Here is a 20,780-nt window from a genome sequence, read left to right on the forward strand (position 1 = left end):
TGCCCATGGCAGGGGGTGGCACTGGATGGGCTTTAAGGTCCCTTCCAGCCCAAACCATTCTGGCATTCTACAATAGCCTCATACAAAATACACTAAAGCCAGTAAAATAAATCCAATAATTCAACACACCTTGAAACAGGTTGCTAAATTGCAAATTTATACTACTTGAGGACAGCAAATTCTTTTGACTACTTGTGCAAGCTGAGGCTCTCCTCCTGCATCTTGATTTTAGCTAATACATTATTATTATTATTATTGTAACTTTGACAGTGTAAGGGTACAAGTGAGAAGGCGTTTGTGGAATGTGAAACATTATGTTATTGTTTCTTCTCAGATTAACTGATATGACTATATAAACCCAATAAGCTTTGGGGAAATTGTTCCTTCACGTGACTTGAAGGTGACTGAAAGAAGGGCCTGAACGCTCAAGAGGCTATTGGATCCACCTTGAACATTAGAGCTAATTTTATCATGAAAAAGAAAGAAGAAGAAAAGCACTGCTGTTCATTTTACATATTTCCTGTTTCTCTTAAAAAGACCAACTAGTTGGTCATAAAACATTTGTTATTGAATCAGGTTGCCTGGCAGTTGTTCCTGATCAATCTGTCTACCACCTGCCAACCCTGGGTGGCAGATCTCCACTACCTGTCACCAGCACCGAGCCGCTCACAAATTAACAACCCATCAGCATCATAAGCTCCTGGCTGCATTTGTATCTGTGCTTAAAAGGCAGAGAGAAGGGAAAAAAACCCCAAACCCTCAGTAACCACAACCTCAGATAAAAGCCAGAAAATAAGTATGAAAAACATGACAGAAAAGATATTTAAAAAAAAAAAAATCTAAAAATCTCAAAGAAAAATAATATTGGAGGAAAGAGAACAAGTGCAAAACTGCTGATAGACATAAAGAAGAGCAGGAACTACTGTATTTCCCAATACGGAGTGAGAATGGCACAGCTGAGAAGTTAGCAAGCAAGGCACACTGTTCAGTAAATGAAAGAACACAGGACACACACGAATTTGGTAAAATGGTAAAAACTTCACATGGAAGTTTTCGCCCTGGCACTACAGCACTCTTCCACGACTACAGCAATCAATACTTTCATTTTCATTGTTTCCTAAAATAAGTTTTAGAAGTAGCATCCTAGCTCTCTAGATTCAGGTGTTCTGCTTGAGAGTCAGAAATAATTCCCCTAATTCCCTTTTCCACAAAGTATGACGGGTTTCCAGCAATCTAGGGAGAGTCTGCTAAGCTGTTATTCTTTGAACTAATATAACATTAGACATATTTAGAGACTGTAGTTTCCTACCCGAAATCCATGGATGGGAGGCTGGAAAAAGAATAGTTCTATTAACTGAAAAGAAAAGCACAGTAAAAAGGAGACAGCCTGCAACAGAACTGCTCTTAGCTTAAAAATACTTCCTTCTCTTCTCTTCCCTAGATCCTGGATGTTTCCAAATGTAGAAAATGTTAGATCTTATACAAAGTTATTCTACTGAATGCGCATTAAGAACTACTACTATAACTTGACACCAAGAGCATATTCTACCTACTTAAAAAGACTGGTTTTGTATACAAAATTTTTTTCAGGACAAATCACTATTTAATGGTCAAGATTTTTAGGGAGTTACAAATAGCCCCTCAGCATGTCAAACAGCTTTTAACAAGGAAATCGAAAGTGATGAAGGATCTCTCCCACTCCACACAAAGCACAGCCAGGAACTGAACCAGACAGATCAATCAATACCTGTTAAAAGTTTCTGTCTTTAACGGTATTTTGTACTTGTGATCTTACGAGCCTCTCAGGTTGGGGAACAAAAACACATATGCTAACAGACACTGAGTGGTACTGTGCTTTAACAGTTGCATATTATTGCATTTCTTTAATTATGTTTGTTGTAGGGCTTTTAATTAATCCACAAATCCTACATCTTTACAATGACACCCAGAAAATATTTATATTTTTTCAAATTAGGTTTTTTATTAAATGTAAAGATTGTCGCAAAGCCTAAGTTAGATAAAAATGAAATAAAACAAAAAAACCTTTAGTTTAAGTTTATTTATATGGGGTTCTGAGCAGTTCTGATGCACTGCCATAAATCTTTGTTCCGTGTTGTATATCATCACACAATGCAGCAACGTATCATTGATGTAATAAAAAACTAGCCCCAAAGGACTGGCCAGAAAGTGATTCAGATTCCCTGCAATTTCTAAGCGAGCTCTGTTTCATAGTTGTCCTGCTCAGTGATTCAAAAAATTTCTTTAAACAGCTCATGTGGACAAGTGATGACATGAGTATGCTAAACTACCTGGACCAGTTACAAAAGCTGCCAGAACAATTCTTACCTTCTTTTTGCATTTATAAATAAACTTTGATCTATTTTCTAAAAGATCCCTGATTCATTCAGCTACAACTGCACCAAAGGCTATGGCCCAACCTGATTTTACCTGTTACTGGAATTCTGAAAACACGTACAGAGACATGCAGCAGTGAGTGGCCGCAATGTCACTGACCAAACGGGACATTTCCCACACACACATTGCTATTACTTGGAACAGCCAGTTGACCAAGTTTTCAGGTGCTATTTAGTGCCTGTGACCTGGGCTATAAACTCAACTAGAAAGATTTTAAATATAGTTTTCTTATGAGCACCTCACAGGGTCGTTTGTTTTTCCATACACTGTGTAATTATTACAGAAAGCCAGACGCGATGTGTAACATAAGCAAAATATGCCCTGATTTAGAGTGTGTGACTCCAGCGTCTACAGCTGTCCTGCAAATAAACTGCCAGGTAGCTCCTCACAATCTTAGCCTCTCTTAACCTTTCTTAACAGTTAAGTGAGGCTACTGTTTACCTGCTTCAGATCATCAGAATAACGCATGTACACATTCCGTGTTTTTAATCACTTTGGAGTTGCTTTCACTCAAGCCTTTCAACATAGCGAGAAGCCTTACGAAGCACGTTGGGCTCAGGAAAAGGAGGAGTATCACACTTGAAAGAAACATGTTAGAAACTGAAAAAAAAAAAAACCCAAAACTGCTTACAAATAGAGAGGGGAATGACAGAATTGTAACATCACTGAGCAAGATGGAAAGTTTCATCTAATGGGATATAGGCAATGCATTTGTGGGATGCGAAGTTGCCCTGCACGTGTAGGGGATTAATTCAGATGGTGCAGACATCCAGGTGGTAATAAAGACAAAAATGTGAACATAGTTTCCCTGCACAATTTGCTCCTCTTGACAGACAAGGTTTACCCACCAAACCAGGTGAGGTGCAGGAGAAAAAGGGAAGCAAAGATGTGTCTTCCATCTGGTAAACAAGAAGCCTACGTAAGAGCAACTATTTCAGAACTGCCTAAGAACATTAATATTATGAACACTCTAGTTTTTTGTTAGAAGATCAGTCCTGTTTTCAAAATGGTTTGTTACAAGACTGGATTTTATAACACCTAGACTTCACAGAAATCACTAGCCCTCATTAACAGTTAATTAGAAGAACTAAGGCCTTAACCATGCAATGTGCTACCGCTTGCTACAAGTCATCAGTCTCACTGACTATGGTTTAGTCTGTTTGGATGACACAGTATTAGAAAGGTTCTCCAGTACAGCACAGAGAGACCAAAGTGACTGCCTGCATCCTCCACTCTAGAGATATTCAGGACACCAGGGAAAAAAGGGTCATCCCAGGCCCACTGTAACCAGCAGCTGCACTTTAAAGAAGTAATTTCCTTTAAGAATAATTTTGTTACTGCTAAGATTTTCTTAATTGTACAAAACCCAAACCAAACGGCAATTTCTCTTCTCAAACTTTGCAGTTAACAAAAGAATGAACAAGTGACTTCATAAATAATCACACTCAAGATCTGTAACACATAGCACGCTGTACAAAGTGCATCTCCCGAAAGGTTAATAAGCTGTAAGGAACTCATTTGGAACCTCAGTTTGTGAACAACAGAAAGGTGCAACAAGTACCCGTTTCAGGCAAGGTAAAGTCAAGAAGTCAGCAGCTGCTGAGTGGGCAAACGCTTCCTCCTGTTTACAGTAAAGTTTACTTCATCAATAATTTATCTACTACAAAGAAGCACCCTAACAGCACCAACGCCAAAAGTAAAAAGTGATCTGTAACAGACAGCAAATAATATTTTCAATTTGCTTTTAGAGACCTCCTTAACTTCTTGAACTTGACCCATCATTTCCTACTAATAACAATTAATGGCTTCATGGAAAAGGGGTGGGAAAAAACACATAAAAACAAAGAATGGAAAAATGTCAAACTGCAGCTCTAAAAAAGTTTAGAAATCACCCATAAACTCTGGATGACCAATTCAACAATCAAGATGATGAACAATCCAGTTTTAAGAGTTTCAGGAATAAGATCTTACTTACCCGGCTTGAATGAGCTCATTGAGTTTAGCTGCATTCTTGTCATCCATACCTTGACATGAAATGGGATAACACAGTGAATCAGGATTTAAAGTGGTAGAGTCAAGACCTTTTCTTGTGTCCTGTTCGGTTTTCAAAGCTATTACATTTTAATCTCACACAGGATTAATGTGCATAAATGTGCTATAACACACCTTTTCTGGTAAGATCTGTTTTCAAAATGTGCGAGCTTTACGCCACCCTTGCCATGAAAATTACATTTTACTCATGGATTAACTGACCCCAGTTTAGGTGCGACAGTCATCTTGGGTTGCCTGGCATTGATCTGACACTGCAGTATTAAAAAGAAAAGCTTCCTCATCTTCCTGCTCAATCTCTATTGCTAAGGCTGCACAGCACAATGAGATAAAATCAAGTCCTCACAGCACTGAATGCAATAAATAAAAAGTAAATAAAAATAATAAAATCCACAGAGAACTTACACTTTTGTTCTAGGCATTATACAGAACATTTTTAAATTGACATTATGGTAACCTGATTTATATTCCCTATGACAGTTAGGCCCACATCTATTTACTGAACAATTAACCTCCCTCTGGCAATGCAGAAAGTATTCCTGACATGCCTTCGTGTCTCAATAGCTCTGCAGAAGTCAGACAAGACTGGGTGAGCAGCACAAGAGGGGGGAACAAAAAAAACAAACAACAAAAACCCACCAAACGGAAAAAGAGAGAGAAGCTCCTTTCACCAGCTGCAGAGCAAACCTCTCATCAACTGGGTGTAGAGGCTTGCAGCTTAAGCCCATTTGGTCCTGGAGACTAGAATTTTCCAAGTGACAAGTTGGTAACCAAGTACCAAAGTTATAAAAAGACAGAAGCAGAGTATGCGTGCATTGCCATGGTGACTGTGTTAAACCTTGTTCCCTGTCACAGCAAGGAAGGTCTGTTGATGCTTTTAAGACAAGACACAGATATCGGGAAGAAACACTAACACTGATTTCTACTGACAATGCAATCTGTCTTGCCGCTGCACCTTCTTTGTCATGAAACAGTTCAAAATTGCTTCTCCAAGACGAATTAACACACTGGAGATCTTTGAACAAACAGAATGAAGTCAGTATGAACATTCACAACAGTCTCGTTCACAACACATTACAACAAAAATCCCAGGTGAGAAAATAATCTAGCAAAAAAAAAAAAAAAATCTGTCAAAATACCACAATTCTAGTAGGAATTGTATATGTCCACTCATTAAAGCTTTCCTGTCTTTTTCACTTTGCAACTAGTATGACTTTACAAAGAAGTGAAAGCATTTGGATGATTTTACACGTCTCACAAATTAAACAAATGCAGAGGCTGCACTATGATATAACACTGACTCTACAAAAAGCTGCGGGACAAATGAGAAAAATACAGAGACAGGAAGGCACGTGTGCACGGACTAGTGCATGCAGCGTGTGTTCCTCTGCCCATTCTCCAAGCACACAGAGCTCTCTCTGGTCTGGAAGCCACAAAGACCAGGCTTCACCAAAAGCAGCGTGAGCAGCAGGGCGAGGGAGGGGATTGTCCCCCTCTGCTCCACTCTGGTGAGACCCCCCCCTGCAGTGCTGCACCCAGCTCTGGGGTCCTCAGCACAGGACAGACACGGAGCTGCTGGAGCGGGGCCAGAGGAGCCACGGAGATGGGCAGAGGCTGGAGCAGCTCCCGTGCGAGGACAGGATGAGAGAGTTGGGAGTGTGCAGCCTGGAGAAGAGAAGGCTCCGGGGAGACCTTATCGAGGCCTTTCAGTACTTAATGCGGGCTAATAAGAAAGATGGGGACAGACTTTTTAGTAGGGTCTGTAGCCATAGGACAAGGAGTAATGGTTTTAAACTAAAAGAGGGTAGATTTGGACTAGATATTACAGAGAAATTTTTTACAATGAGGGTGGTGAGGCAGTGTCCCAGGTTGCCCAGAGAAGCTGTGGATGCCCCATCCCTGGAGGGGTTCAAGGCCAGGCTGGATGAGGCTTTGGGCAACCTGGGCTGGTGGGAGGTGTCCCTGCCCATGGCGGGGGGTGGAACTAGACTATTTTCAAGGTCCTTTCCAACCCAAACCATTCTGTGATTCTATGAAGATGGTACTAAGCCTAAGCTCAGATATCTTGCTAATGCAACTAATCAACTTCCAGAAAACAGGGGAGCATTGGTATTGCATATACTCCTCTGTCTACACTCATCCTCACAGACACAACCAGCCTCCGGGACCGAAAAGGTCAGAATGCATCTTGGTTAGCCAGTAAAGTTGTTATTTCTGATGATGATTTGTAATGCTTTTTCATCTTCAGGGTTCAATAAGTAAAGGTTTAAAGGCACCATCCCAGTGGTGCATGGACAGAAATAATTGTGAGTGCAAATGGTACCATTTACATATTTCATTGCTTTGCTTGCAAGGACGATAAAACAGACAGAACATCTAAGCTGTGTATACATATACCTGTCATTTATGGGTACTGCATGCACTGCATTCCACAGAGCACAAAAGGTAAAGAAATCTGTCAAAGAAAAAGGGGACTAATGCAACAGACTAAGGTCTTTAAAAATAAAAATACATTCAGTGAAAAAATGATACCACAGACTACTGCAATAGAATACAAGGAAGACAAATTCTGAATAACTCAAAAGTGAAACCGTACTAGACATTGCCAACTTCAAAGGCAGACACTTCTGACTCTACCATACAAAAATAATTTTAAGTCATCCATACTCACATCCCCCAATCTTCTTCCTTAGTTCCGCATAGCAGATTAAGCCATAAAGCTCCAGGGAGGATTTTTTCAGCCCTTGAGAAAACACTGAAAAGCAGAGAAGGGGGGTGAGATACTCACACACAGCAACATTGCAGATACTCATTTCAGTACCAAGAATGAGATTATTTGTATTTCCAATAAGGAAACAAACACCTCACCGAAGGTAAGACTAAGCTCTGCTTCAAGAAACACCATAATGAGATGGGCTCACCAATTTCCTTTTGGTGACTTAAATATCTGGGAAATGCAACATATTTTAGATTACAAAAAAATGAAGCAGCTTCCACAAAATTTAAACAAATATGCAACAGTTCAATATGTAAAAAAAAGCTCATTCATAATGAAGCTAACTCTAGTATCACTTAACTGTTCACAATTTCTGAAGGAAATGTCCAGGTGTCCCCCAAAAAATGCATTTAGAACTTTTATATGAAAATTAAGAAGGTCTGAATTTTCCAGAAGACAGAGTGTATCTCCTATGCACGTCCAAGAGATTTAATGCAAATTCAAGATTCTAAATTTTTACATGAGGAACTGCACACATTTTATTCAACTTTCCAAGCTTTTTTTGTCCTTTCTCATCAACACACCACATGGAAATTATTATTGCTAATAGATCTAAATATCTACAACAGCATGGAAAGACAGTCTTCTGGTTTACAAACCAGATGAAAATGTTTATTCTTGTCTACTCAATAATTCAGTTCTCTTTGACCTGCAGACTCATTTAACCTCAAAATCCAGGCACACATACTTCTACCAATAACAAAGCTAATCAAACTACTGCACTAATTCTTAAATTCCTACAGCCAAAGAGATTACAAACCTTATAGGTATAGATATGGAACTTTACGTTATCCAGAAAACAGATGAAGTTCCCCCATGACATCTTTATTTTCTTTACAACTCTTCCATACTGTGTTTGTTGTAGCATTTGCTTTTAAATAAAATACTAATGGCTTGTTTCATCTTAAAATGCCGTCTTGTTTTGAAAAAGGAACTCAAAACTATACCTTAGGACAGGTGCTTTAGATGTGCAAGTCCTCCTCTAGAAAACCTAATCTCAGGAACAGACAAAACAATCTCATAAAGAGACATATTGTACATTATCCTTGCATTCCTTCAGCTTTTTTCTAGTCACATCCATTTCTCGCTATTTTTTTTAACTTGAGAGGCTGTGGCCACAAATCACAGAGATGGATTTACTATCCAAACATTTGCTGATGTTAAAGAGAGTTGTTTAAAGACCAAAAAATTCAACCACCGTGAAACTGCCACAACTTATGCAACTTAGAACACAGCATGGGAAGGATAGCAAAGCCCTGAAGACCTTTACTTGATCAACAAGCTAACAGGAGAACTGACATTCTTCATACCCTAAAAAAGCCAAAAGAACTCGGCCTTAGTAAAACCTGTTCGCTCTGCAATAGATTTCTTTAACCTACTATTCAGATTGGGCTTACTGGAAAATTGACTTGTATCCTCACTGCCCGTTACTGAATGGTATGCATTTGCTAAAAATAAATTTTTATTATGTATTACTATTATTGTTACAAAACACCACTGGCAGTTCATATGACTTCCCAATTTCCTTTTCATTCGAGAAGCTGGGGAAGGAGGGAAAAGAATGGCAAGAGAGGAATATGGCACTGGGAATCCTAAGTTACTGAACCAATTATACAATTTCAGGTTTATTTGAAGTGTGAGCAAATATTGTACCATTTACACTTGTATCGGACTATTTATCTATTTCTACCTTCCCCCAAGAAGTGCAAAGTAGTACTGGAGTCAACTTGCTTGATGAAGTCACGCCTGACTAACATTTAGGCAGTTGTCCTCAAAGGTGTGTTCCCGAGAACAGAGTAACGTTTCCTCGAACCTGGCTTTTCCCCAGAATTAGTGGTAGGATCAGCATTTATTATTGGGTGGTGAATTGATATAAAAACCACTGATACAAATACATTTTCGAGAAGTATTTTTCAAAAAAAATGAGCCTCAGCATGGCCATGCTAATAAAAACAAGACATGTTCACAGACATCCTATTCAGTATCTATTTTCTCATCTCCGCCATTCCTGCCCTCCGTGATGGCACTAAAAGGCAGGCCTCCAGCCCTTACGAGACTGTGAGCTCTCTACTAAGCCCATTTCTTTGCATACTAACCATTATCAAAGTCAATGTACTTTGAGATCTTGTGCCAGGTGCGATAGTAGAAATGGCGAACCTGTTCCTTATTCTTCACCATGCTTGCTGGTTTGCCTTTCTTCTTGTATTTCAGGGCAATGTTGTTCTGGATAGCTTCAAAATCCTTCCCATGCTGAAGAATAAATAAAACAAATCCAAATACTCAAAACCAAACTTACATCTTGTCATAAGACAATGCAAACCATATGAGGGACTTTGGGGTTCTTTGTGGGAAATTAGATTTCAATGATCATAAAACTCTTGGGTATCAGAACTCAACAGCAAAAGAATGACACTGGTTTCATTTTACAGAAAATGCATTACAAATGCCAAATAAATTCCTTTCCAAATTCTTGACCTGTTTCAATATAAAAACTCCAAGTTGCTAGCAAACTTAAAAAAAAAAAAAAAAAACACAAACCCAAAACACTTTACTCATAAATGTGCTAAGTAACAGAATCGAAAATACTGGCTTTCTCACTTAGCTTTCTTTACCTTCCTCCGCATTTTCCCCCCTCTCTTCCCTACCTCCATTTCTGACTCAGGTGAATGAAAAGCCCATTATATTTAACAGCTTCACTTTTATTTACAGTAAATTTCATGTTCTGGTTATTAGGAGTACAAAATTTGAGTTTCAAATAATGAAGGAAAAGATTGTATTTAAAAAAATTAAAGAACTTCTTACAGAAAACACATTTTTACACGGTAACTCATTCAGAAGTTTATTCTCAGTGTCAAAATAAACATGGGATGCCTAAGCATCCCTTCAAAACTAGTCAATTCACAGAATCACAGAATGTTAGAGATTGGAAGGGACGTCGAAAGATCATCTAGTCCAATCGCCCTGCCAGAGCAGGAACACCTAGATCCTATAAAATCCTTGGAGTTCAAAAGAAGAAAGTTTAATTTTATATACATTATCCTTGAACTCCTGCTATCACAAAATTTCTTAGTATTCAGAAGAGGTTGGAACTGATTTAAATACAAAGTGTGAAAACCTCTTTTGAAACGTAGTGACAAAATGAATGGAAGTGGAGGACCAAACAAACTGAGTTCCAAATCCATCTTAGAGCAAATTTTTGATCTTTTTTCCTCAGCATTCAAAAAACACGTTTTCTGAGTGATGAAGGGACTTAAAAATTACATGATTCCCAAGAATATTACTGCAAGTCAGAGAAGTTAAAAAAAAGAAAACAATGCTTAAGTGTTCATTCTGTCCACAAAATATTTACATGTGAATCATGTAAATGTCTACCACTAAAAAAAAGTCTTTTTAAAAAGATGCACATATCCAAAGAAAACCCACTACCACTTCTTTTGTTTTCACCTTTAGTATGTATTTTCATAACAGTAGTCCTCTTAAAATAATCATAACAGGACAACCAGAAATACATCATATACATCATGAGATAGAAGATAAGATGATCTAACTTTTCTTTGTCTCTCAGCCCTCGTACAAACCTTCTCATGGTCAAAGACTAAACACAGTGCCTACAGTTCTTATTAAAATAATACATATTTTCTTGTTTGCTAATACTACAGCATAAGTGTGTTGCTCTTGAAAGTTGAGACGGGGACGCTATTTACTTATTTCTCATTTAAAACAGAACCACAATTGAGAATAATTTAAATTATTACAAAGATTCATGAATAAAACTCACAAATATTGTCTGTGTATTTCAAAACAAACAAAAAAAAGGCTTGACACTTTTGAAATGTGGCTTTGATTGACAGCTGCTTTATAGCCAAAAGTATAGACACAAATCCATAGACAAGCAAATGCATATTTGTACTTAGGTATTTTGCTCCTGCAAATCTCAACTGAATCAACCTTCTTTAGGAATACCCATCTAAGCATGTTATTTTCCTCTACGTGTACCTCATACAGTCCCTCGAAGAAAGTATTTTTGTCCTCTGTGCTCCACGATTCCCACTGCCGTCTGACCTTCTTTCCTTCCTCCTTCTCTCCAGCTGAGGAGCCCAGGTTCCTTGCTGTTGACTTGGAATTCCCAGCAGGATTGCTGGGAGGAATTCCTGATGTGCCACCAGATGCAGTCCCTCCATTATCTGCTGCTGCAAAAAGACATGACCAGAGTGAATATTAAAGCAACAGGAGGATTCATGGATAGAGATAAGGGAGGAACTCAGAATGTCCCCCTTCTTCACCACTCCCATCTGTATTAGGTTTTTTCCAAGATATTTCACCTGAAATACAATAAGCAAATAAAAAGGTTTTTTTTTTTTAAGAAATAAAATCTCAAAAAGCAAAAAACAAGTGGCAGGTTTCAATTACTTAATTTTGTATTTCCAGAGACAAGACAGATAAGCAGGAATATACCAAAGCAACCTCTAAGAGATAACACACTCTCCAGTGCTGATACATTGGTGTGCTCTGCAGTTGTCCCTCTGTAGCTGAGCGGAACTTCTGAGCAATGCTGAACAGTGGTGTGACCAATAAAGCAAACTAACGACCATGAGAAAATATATGTAATTACATATCCTTGTCTTTGGTCTTGACCCTACAGCCTCCAAAATAACCGTGGTAATGAAGGACTGAAAGATGTCTGCTTTAGTTCATCAGATGACAATGGATTAGCATTCTCAAGAAACTGATGCTCAGGATAAAGAGCACCATCTCTGATGCTCAGCCCATCTAGGACAATTCAAGGTATCCCAAGGACGGCAAGCCGCAACCCCTTCTCCTTCCCCAAATCCTGGCATAGCTTCTGGGAAAAGGCACAGAATTGTAATCTTGACTGTAATCTTGTCAGTTATCGGCACACCAAAGATCAGAAAAAAAACCCAAAACAAACAAAGATCAGAAATACTAAAACGAGAATAAAGCATGACGGAACTAAGAGCTCTAGTTTGTTGTTTGTGCAAGTAGGGGACAGGGAAGAAAACAGGATGGAGAAGCTGCAGGAAGGCAAAAGCTACATATAGTTCAGTAAGATTCCGATCCCTCACCTTAACTCATAAGAAAAAGCCTCTTTTTTTTTTTTTTGAACTTGCCTCTGAAATTATTAGTCTTTTAAAGACATTTTAATCAGCAAAAACATTATCAACTAACCTTAAACCTGTGGTTTATTCACAACAGAAATCAAACCAAACTCCATGCTTGGTTTGATACTGTAACAGATTATCAGAATGTTAAACCAGAAACTAGGGAGACCTCCCAAAAAGCGCACTCTATTCTTTCCAAGAAAATTTAACTATTCTCAGTAACTTACATCTCCACAATACATTCTCTTAAATTTTCCCAAGAGGTATTATTTAAGATTTGACTGCTCTTATCAATGTAAGAGTGTACTTAATAAAACCGAAGCCTTTAACATTAAACATACATCGTTCATTATAAAGAACACTCATTGCAGTTTCCATTTTTCTGGTTACTATCCTTTATGTTTTTATCTCATGATAAATGAGCTTGCCTCAGTTTATTTGCTTATAATCCAGTCTGTACAATACAGCAGTCCCGACTAGTTTCCCAAACTTTTATACACATTAGCACAGCTCTCTCATATCTAGGCTTAAAAAGTTCAGTTACATTTTAAAAGTCAACTATATGAAGCAGCTTGTTTACCTGACAAAATTAGGGTTTTTACATCCATCCATACATCTATCTCATTCAGAACCAGGATATCCCAGTTTGATAATCCTAATATTATTTTTAAAAAAAGAGTATCAGAAGAATCAGCTGTTATAGGCTCACTATGCTTTGCAGATTTGAAACACCTGTACACAAATCTTAACTGTAACTATTCAGTTGCAATTTGAAAGTAATTCCTTTGTATAACAAAACCATATTTCTCCAAATCCTAAAAAACCAGTTTGTTCAAGTAACGAAGAACATTTGAAATAAAACTTGGAAGAAGCTAAGATGCGTGCAAGTACGTTTTATTCCTGCATACAGTAAGTATTTACTTGCTATAAAATATGATATTGTGAACGCTTTCAGGTTAATGTTTCTTTTATTTCTGGGAATGACTATTGGATCCTTTCAAAGAAAATTACTGTCACCACAGGGAAAACATGAAAAAGAATTGGACATCTAGAAGAGAATGGACTCAAAGACAACTTCTCAAATAAACAGCTTCTCTATTTCCGAAAGCCTTCATCAGCCACTGATAAAATAAGTGAAAGTTAAGCAATTTAATTCCGGTACTGTGAAGGTAAATCCTTTTAAAAAAAATGAAGCCATAAGTAAAACCTGAGCACTTCAACAGATGTCTGAGAAGAAAACCAACAATTTCAAGACACAGAATTGCTTCTTGATTCTGCAAATGTGAGATTGGAATAACAATTTGCATGGAAAAGAAATACAGATCTTAATATTTAAATTCTTCAGTCAAGAAGGGGGAATTCAAACACATCAGTCCTCAATCTCAATCTACACTCTCCTGTCACTACTAGCTCCCAGTGCAGAAGGCGTCCTTCACCAAAAGACAGCTACAGGATTCTACTCCAGAGTTACTATTCTGATCACAGACCTCTAACTTTCAGAGAAATCATTCAGAGGAACCACATATGCAGGGGCTTGGTTTGTTTGTTGAGGGGCTGGTTTTTGTTTGGTGTTTTTGCGGGTGTGAGTTTTTTACATCACTCTGTACACTTATAAGTAAAAATCTAAAGTCAGCTGCCTGAAGTTCAGATCTTACCAAGGGTTTTCTACAGATTGTACAGTACACTTGGTACACATCAGGTCTTCATTACTGAAAAGTGTAAGAAGCAAAAGTATCAGTGAGGACTTTACATTCTAATAAGACTATAAAGTTCAGTAAATTTCCTCTTAGTTGTATGTAAAAGATGAAATGAACACACCAGTTCTATCTATGCCAAGGACTCTCCACTGATTCAACTTCTAGAAAGGATATGTAGCTCGTAATTGCTCTTTTGCTCCTTTACGGATACTTACGATTCTACAAGACAAACTGTAGTCCTGGGAAGTTTATTAGAGTCCTTCTCATTCTAAACACAAATAAATTACTATCCAGACAACCGTTAAGAGTATCATATATGAAGACCTAAAAATTCCAGTATCTTGTCAGCTCTAAAGAGATCTTATACGCCATTTAGTTCTCCCAGGAATAAAGGAGTTTGCTATATCATCCCTTTGCACAAACCTTCTTGCTGCTGTGCTTGGTAATATGTATCACTGGGTCACCACAATCCACTCTAGAGTTTACTGGGTCTCGGTAAGGCAATGGAACTCAATATATTCCAAAGCATGGTATTATAAACCAATTCATTACAAAAGGTAAAAAAAAAAAAAAAAAAAAAAGAAAAAGGTAAAAATATCATACATCATTAAATTACAACCCATAAATTAATTCCTTCGGTCTTACTGTATGATATTCTTGTAACATACAATACAGCTAACAAGTTTTCATCCCCTCACTAATGACAGATGACAGTGATCATTATTTCCCAACAACAGATTATTTAAAACTTGAGCAACGCATTAAAACAAAAAGGTCCACGGAGGGCAGCCATACCGCTACTGCTGCAGAACTGCTGGAGAGAGGAAGGGGGCTTACTCTAACAAACTGCTTAGCTGCTTGTTCTAAGTAAAACCACTTATAAAAGGAGATCCAAAGCAAGTTTGGATGTGTAAGTTCTCAGTATTTTCACCCAGCTTTCAAGCCATAGTTTGTAAAGACATCAGGTTTCTGTACTTAGTATTTGAACTATAACCCCCAACAAAATCACAGAGCAGCACACCAGTGTTGCAGGGAAACGTATTCATTCCTTCTGTCCGGTGTTCTCTACCCATCTATATGCCCCATTATAAGAACATCCTTTCTCTGTGAATGGCGTAACATCATCTGAAACTACATTTTTGGCAGAAAAAGACATCTTCTTTGTAGTTCTAAGCAAAACACAAGTACTGGCAAAAATTTAAAATCCCTTTACGGATTTAAAGACTGCAGTTTAAAAATCTGATACAAAAATGACAAACAATGGAACACGGCTTGTATTAAATAACTGAGTCATTGATAGGATCAGTCTTATCGTGGCTACAGCCACAAGAAGTTCTTCCTTCCAGGCTCTATATAGCATCTTAGCTTTTGCTTTTCAGGTTTCCATTGGCAGCTCTTACGTGCCAGCTGACTCACATCTGCTGTGACAGATTCCACATCCATAGAAGCTGGCATCCACAGAGTTCATCCCCGCTATCCTCAGGGATCTCAACACACACACTGGGTCTCCTACGGGTGTTCTATGGGCTTAGCTTGGCCGCACCTTGAATCCTGGGGTCAGTTTTGGGCCCCTCCCCACAAGAAGGACATTGAGGGGCTGGAGCAGGTCCAGAGAAGGGCAACGGAGCTGGGGAAGGGTCTGGAGCACAGGTCTGACGAGGAGCGGCTGAGGGAGCTGGGGGGGTTCAGTCTGGAGAAGAGGAGGCTGAGAGGAGACCTCATCACTCTCTACAGCTGCCTGAAAGGAGGGTGCAGTGAGGGGGGTGCTGGGCTCTGCTCTAAAGGAACAAGTGATGGGACAAGAGGAAACGGCCTCAAGTTGTGCCAGGGGAGGTTTAGGCTGGATATTAGAAAAAATTTCTTCACTGCAAGAGTGATGAGGCATTGGAACAGGCTGCCCAGGGAAGTGGTGGAGTCACCATCCCTGGAGGGGGTCAAGAAACGTGTAGATGTGGTGCTTCGGGACATGGGTTAGTGGGTTGGGTGGTGTTGACGGTTGGACTTGATGATCCTTGAGGTCTTTTCCAACCTTTATGATTCTATGAAAATCTCTACTTCTCCAGGAGTCACCAGCCAACTGTAGGCAAAACATCAGGGAACAGCTTTGTAAACGAGATGGTACTTTCACAGACTCTTGCAGGCCACACACCAAATGTGGAGCGTTAGGACACTAAACTCGACCCCAAAGCCCAGGATGCGAATGACAATTTGTAACATGCCAGAAGGCTTCCTTCAGAACATTCTTTCTTCTCTTTTGGATTCTACAGGAGCCAAGTGTAAACAAGATGGACAGAATTAAGGAGAATATTAGAACACGGGACCATGCCAGTAGTTTTCAAACAGTCATTCATGCCCTAGAGAAATAATGCTGGAAATTTCAAATGAATGTTGCATTATATTCAGCCGCATACAAATTTGGGAAGATAGAATAAAATCATATTCTAAGTACATACACTGAGTATCTTCATATATCGATCCTCTCCACAAGAGAAGACAGTAGTTAATTTAACCTACACACTATGGGATATGCAACACTGGTGGGCTTGGACTGCTTTCTAGCAAGTTTTATACCATGCCAAAAGATGGAACGCTTTAAATCAATTAATGCTCTCAGATGAGTAATTATTTTTTCAAGAAAGAACTGCTTATTACTGCAAAACAAATCCAAATACTTGTTTGGGGCTTTCTACACATTTTATGAATAAATGTAGAGCAATGGCATGAGACATCTTCAAGCTTCAGCTCATCACCAGTAGACTTTGTTACTATTTCATCCTCACTTTACTCTGCATTCAGAAAATGGATAAGAACATGGAAATGGAAACACTCTACTCCAGGTCAAACTAAACCTACAGCACATGATGGCAATGTATTCCACATATACTTTTGCCCATGTGGTCACAAGATCCACATGCATATTCTAACCACTCTCGCTTCACGGAAAAAAGCCTCTAAGCACACCTTAGAACCTGCGCTCAGCACCCATGTGGTGTGGTAGCATTTGAGAAGTAAACTCTCAGAAATCCCTCTTCTTCAGCAACCTTCTAATGGTCTGCTTCCTCTCCCTCAATGAACCTCCCTGCTTCTGAACCCTCATAATAAACTGCCTCCACCCCACCATTCCTTCAAGTTCCTCCTCCAATTTCATGCAATTGTAATACTTACTTCCAAGCATTCACACTTCAAAAGGTGTGTGTTATTTCAGGTGTAGACTACAAACTTGAAAATACAATAAAAAGATGACCATTTGAAAATAAGAAAGTAGTAATTCTAAAAACAAAAAGCATAGATTTAGATATTTGTGCAGCAAATTTGATAAACCTTTAAGCAATTCAAAACGTATTGGCTTTTTGAAGTGAAATAGTTTTCAAATTTTATTTTACCGCGCAACTTTCTAATGTCATTTTTGCCCCAAACTCAGAAGTGCAACTCAGTACACAAAAAGGCAAGAGACAGAATCCAAAGAGGCAATTAAATATTACGTCAGGGTAATCTGAAAATTAGCAATACGTGTATACCTTCCACTAGGCAGAATTTGAGAATTATTATTAACAATCTTCCCTGAACCAAGCAAGGTAAAGTTGAAAAGTCAGCAGCTGCTGAGCAGGCAGACTCTTCCTACACTTTACAGTAAAGTTTACTTTATCAATAATTTGTCTGCTACAACAAAGCCCTCCAAAACCATAAATGCCCAAAGTAAAAAGGGATCTGCAACACACAGAAAAAAACCACCATTTTCAAAACTTTTTAAAAGATATGATTGAGACAAGCCAATGCCTGCTGAATAACTACAATTTAAAAGAAATTAAGTTTATTGATCACACTTGTTAATAATTTGAAATAGTTTTCACTTTAGAATACACAGATTCTACAAGCAGGACCACTTTAATAAAATTTTAAGGGTTACATAGCATTATTGAAAGACCATGACACAAACAAATCTTTAGTTTTACTGGACCAACTGTAAGTGTAGCCTGGACATACCTGCTGGACAATGTTAAATTACCTCTGTAGCTATCAGCTTGACTGTGACGTGCAAAAGGGAAAAGCTTCCCGTTTTCAGAGCTTATCCAAAACACATGCATTTGAGCTTTTTATCATTTTTATACTTACTGTAGGAGGACAAAGTTGGTGGGACAGCAAGTGGAAGGATTTATGTCCAATCCTTATTAGTATCCTGACCCTTCAATTACTTCCCTATTGGAAGCTAGCTCTGTGAGACACTTCACTTGGAACGCAAAGCCCTAAAAATTCTGATCACAAGACATTCCATTAGGGAGAATTCAGACAAGCCTGGAAAACCTCTCAGTATGCATCCCTGAATGCAAAGATCTCAAATTAGCAGAAGCTCCACTCCATGGCTCTGTTCTCCAAGATCTGACAGTTATAATTCTCAACCGTATCAGATAAATCAATTTGAATGCATTCACACCAAAACAGACAGAGCTGGGGCTGGTCTTGCAACTCAAAAAGTGGAAGCATAACCATAACTGTCCCAGTGACTGTCACCCCCAAACCTTACAACATCCTCAGGTACAGTGATTACAAGCACTACATATGACCGACTACTGAAATAATATTTTCCATTCTGTATATAATTTTATTAGGGTTACTTTGGAATCTGAATTGCAAAATAAAGTTTGCTTTTCAATTGTGTTGATATATCTAGTTAAGAATTGTTCTACTGCTCTAAAACTGGAAATCAATTCTTTACAAATATACCTGAACATACACGTGCACAAAGACACACATATTTTGTTCACATGTGTATGCGCTTTCAAAGCAATGGAATAATTTCAAACATGTCTATTCCACTTGCCAGTCATGGACAACATGTATTCCAAAGAAACACTTCCTCATATTTAATACTATTTACAACCCTTCAAACAATGATCTATACCTAAACATTCCTCGGTATTCCATCTGTTTGTTTATTTGATTTAATGCAACTGGGAGAAAAATTACATAGGCCTTTCTGTTCTGTCCTCCAACATCACACATAGTAGGTTTCCACTTAAAACACAAAGTTTAAGAGATTAAAGAGGTCTTACTAATGTGCTAGAAAATACTCCAGTCAACTATATAAACTAACTGCCAAACAACTGAGTGGAAGAATTTTTTCATGATATGGCAATAACTAAAATATCAGAATTTGCACTGCTTTATTACTCTAACACAAAACAATCATAATTTGTAATGTTTAATTAATGTCCAGCATGTGCATACTGCAATGGGCCAAAGAGTGAGGTAATCTCCAAGACGTACTTATGCTACATGGAGTCGTATTTTGCTTTAGCACACAAGAGTAAACTTTGCTATTTCAAATGTTAAAGATATCTCTGAGTGTCGTTTTTCTCAAAAATTAACAGAAAAAAACACTTGAGTACTTTTGCACAAGGTATCCGAAATTAGTCTCAAGTACAGTTCAACCGCAGTGCCAGGTGTCATCCAGTACCTGCTGAGCGCACACAATAGCACCAAGATATTCAAATACCCCTGCTGTCTTCTAGCTACTCAAGGAAGAAAGAGCTTTGAAAATACCCTAATTCTTATCTCCAATGCTGAACTGGAAAAGAATGTGTACATATGTGTGTGTACATACAGACATTCAGATGTATACAAAATAACCTTAAAAACTCAAATTGCAGGGAAGTGCCCACACTGAAACAGTAACACAGGACTCACAAAATCTTAGAAACAAATATATCAATATGTGTATTTCATAGCTGTTTCCAAAACAGTTCTTTGGGTAAAACAGTCATAGAAATCATTCGGAGAAATCACCAAGGTCTTGTTGGTTGGTTTGGTTTTTTTTTCCCTTTTTTAACTATCACACAGTGAATATTTTGTTATTATCCAAGAACAGAATTCAGAGTGCAGTCATCTGATTACACAGCTAGCTAGAGTCTAATTTCCTAACCAAAAGACAGGAATTTCCTTAAACTCAAGAGAGATGAAATGCAGGAATTAAAGGTTTGCTTCAATAATTTTTCCTCCTCCCCATACACAAGTAAACCCTCCATTTCTGCAAGTGCAAAGAGGACAGTGGGCTGCTGAGAAGCTGAAGCCTCGGGACACAAAGAAGATTTCAGCTACTGTGAGAAACAAGCCTCAAAACACCTTCCCCAAAACCAAACAAAAGATGGCACCCGCAGGAGGAGAATGACAACCCCCAAACCCACAGGTGACTCCCCCCCTCACCACCCCCCTTGCCCGTGTGTTTTAAGGGTGCCAAAACACAGTACCTTTGCCTTTTGTAACAGTGCTGCTGACAACTGAGGAGGATGCCTGGGAATCCTTCTTCAGCCTCTTGCTCTGAGGTCTGACACTGGACCTGAGAAAATGATGCTGGTCCTGGCTGTGGGAGGCCTGGAGGGAGGCCGGCGCCTGCGATAAGCTGGGGTTCGGTGGGGGGCTGCTGTTAGTGTTGCTTTTAATAATCTTCTCTTCTTTCTTTGTGCTGCTGCTGCCTGGAGCTGCCTCTCCTCCTCCTCCTGCCCCTTCTTCTTCCAGGGACTCCTCATCTCCTCCTGCTCTCTTGCCCAGCTTTTTCACCCCTTCCTCCCCACTGCTCTCTCCCAGTTTCACTGTCATCCTGTTGGAGAGGAGAAAGAGAAGAGAAGGGGGCACCAAGTCAGGCCAGGGAGCCCCCCAGAGAGGGAGAGAAATCCCTGAGCTGAGAGGGGAGAAGTTTAGCTGCAGAAATTCCTCTCAACATGGCCG

The 20,780-nt window shown here is 38.9% G+C and overlaps 1 protein-coding gene across 1 annotated transcript in view; it reads right to left on the reverse strand.

Annotated features, from left to right (window-relative positions):
- CRAMP1L (Crm, cramped-like (Drosophila)) overlaps positions 1 to 20,651 on the reverse strand; it is a 44,393-nt gene extending 23,742 nt beyond the window's left edge. The window contains exons 1-5 of the mRNA XM_010079203.1: positions 20,303 to 20,651; positions 11,237 to 11,430; positions 9,337 to 9,490; positions 7,136 to 7,219; positions 4,391 to 4,439 (exon numbers count right to left, since the gene is read on the reverse strand). Of these exons, the coding sequence (XP_010077505.1) occupies positions 4,391 to 4,439; positions 7,136 to 7,219; positions 9,337 to 9,490; positions 11,237 to 11,430; positions 20,303 to 20,651 (830 nt within the window). The remainder of the gene's footprint in view (positions 1 to 4,390; positions 4,440 to 7,135; positions 7,220 to 9,336; positions 9,491 to 11,236; positions 11,431 to 20,302) is intronic.
- Positions 20,652 to 20,780: the final 129 nt, after the last annotated feature.

This window comes from Pterocles gutturalis, unplaced genomic scaffold (assembly GCF_000699245.1).
Source record: "Pterocles gutturalis isolate BGI_N339 unplaced genomic scaffold, ASM69924v1 scaffold41388, whole genome shotgun sequence".
NCBI lineage: Eukaryota > Metazoa > Chordata > Aves > Pterocliformes > Pteroclidae > Pterocles > Pterocles gutturalis.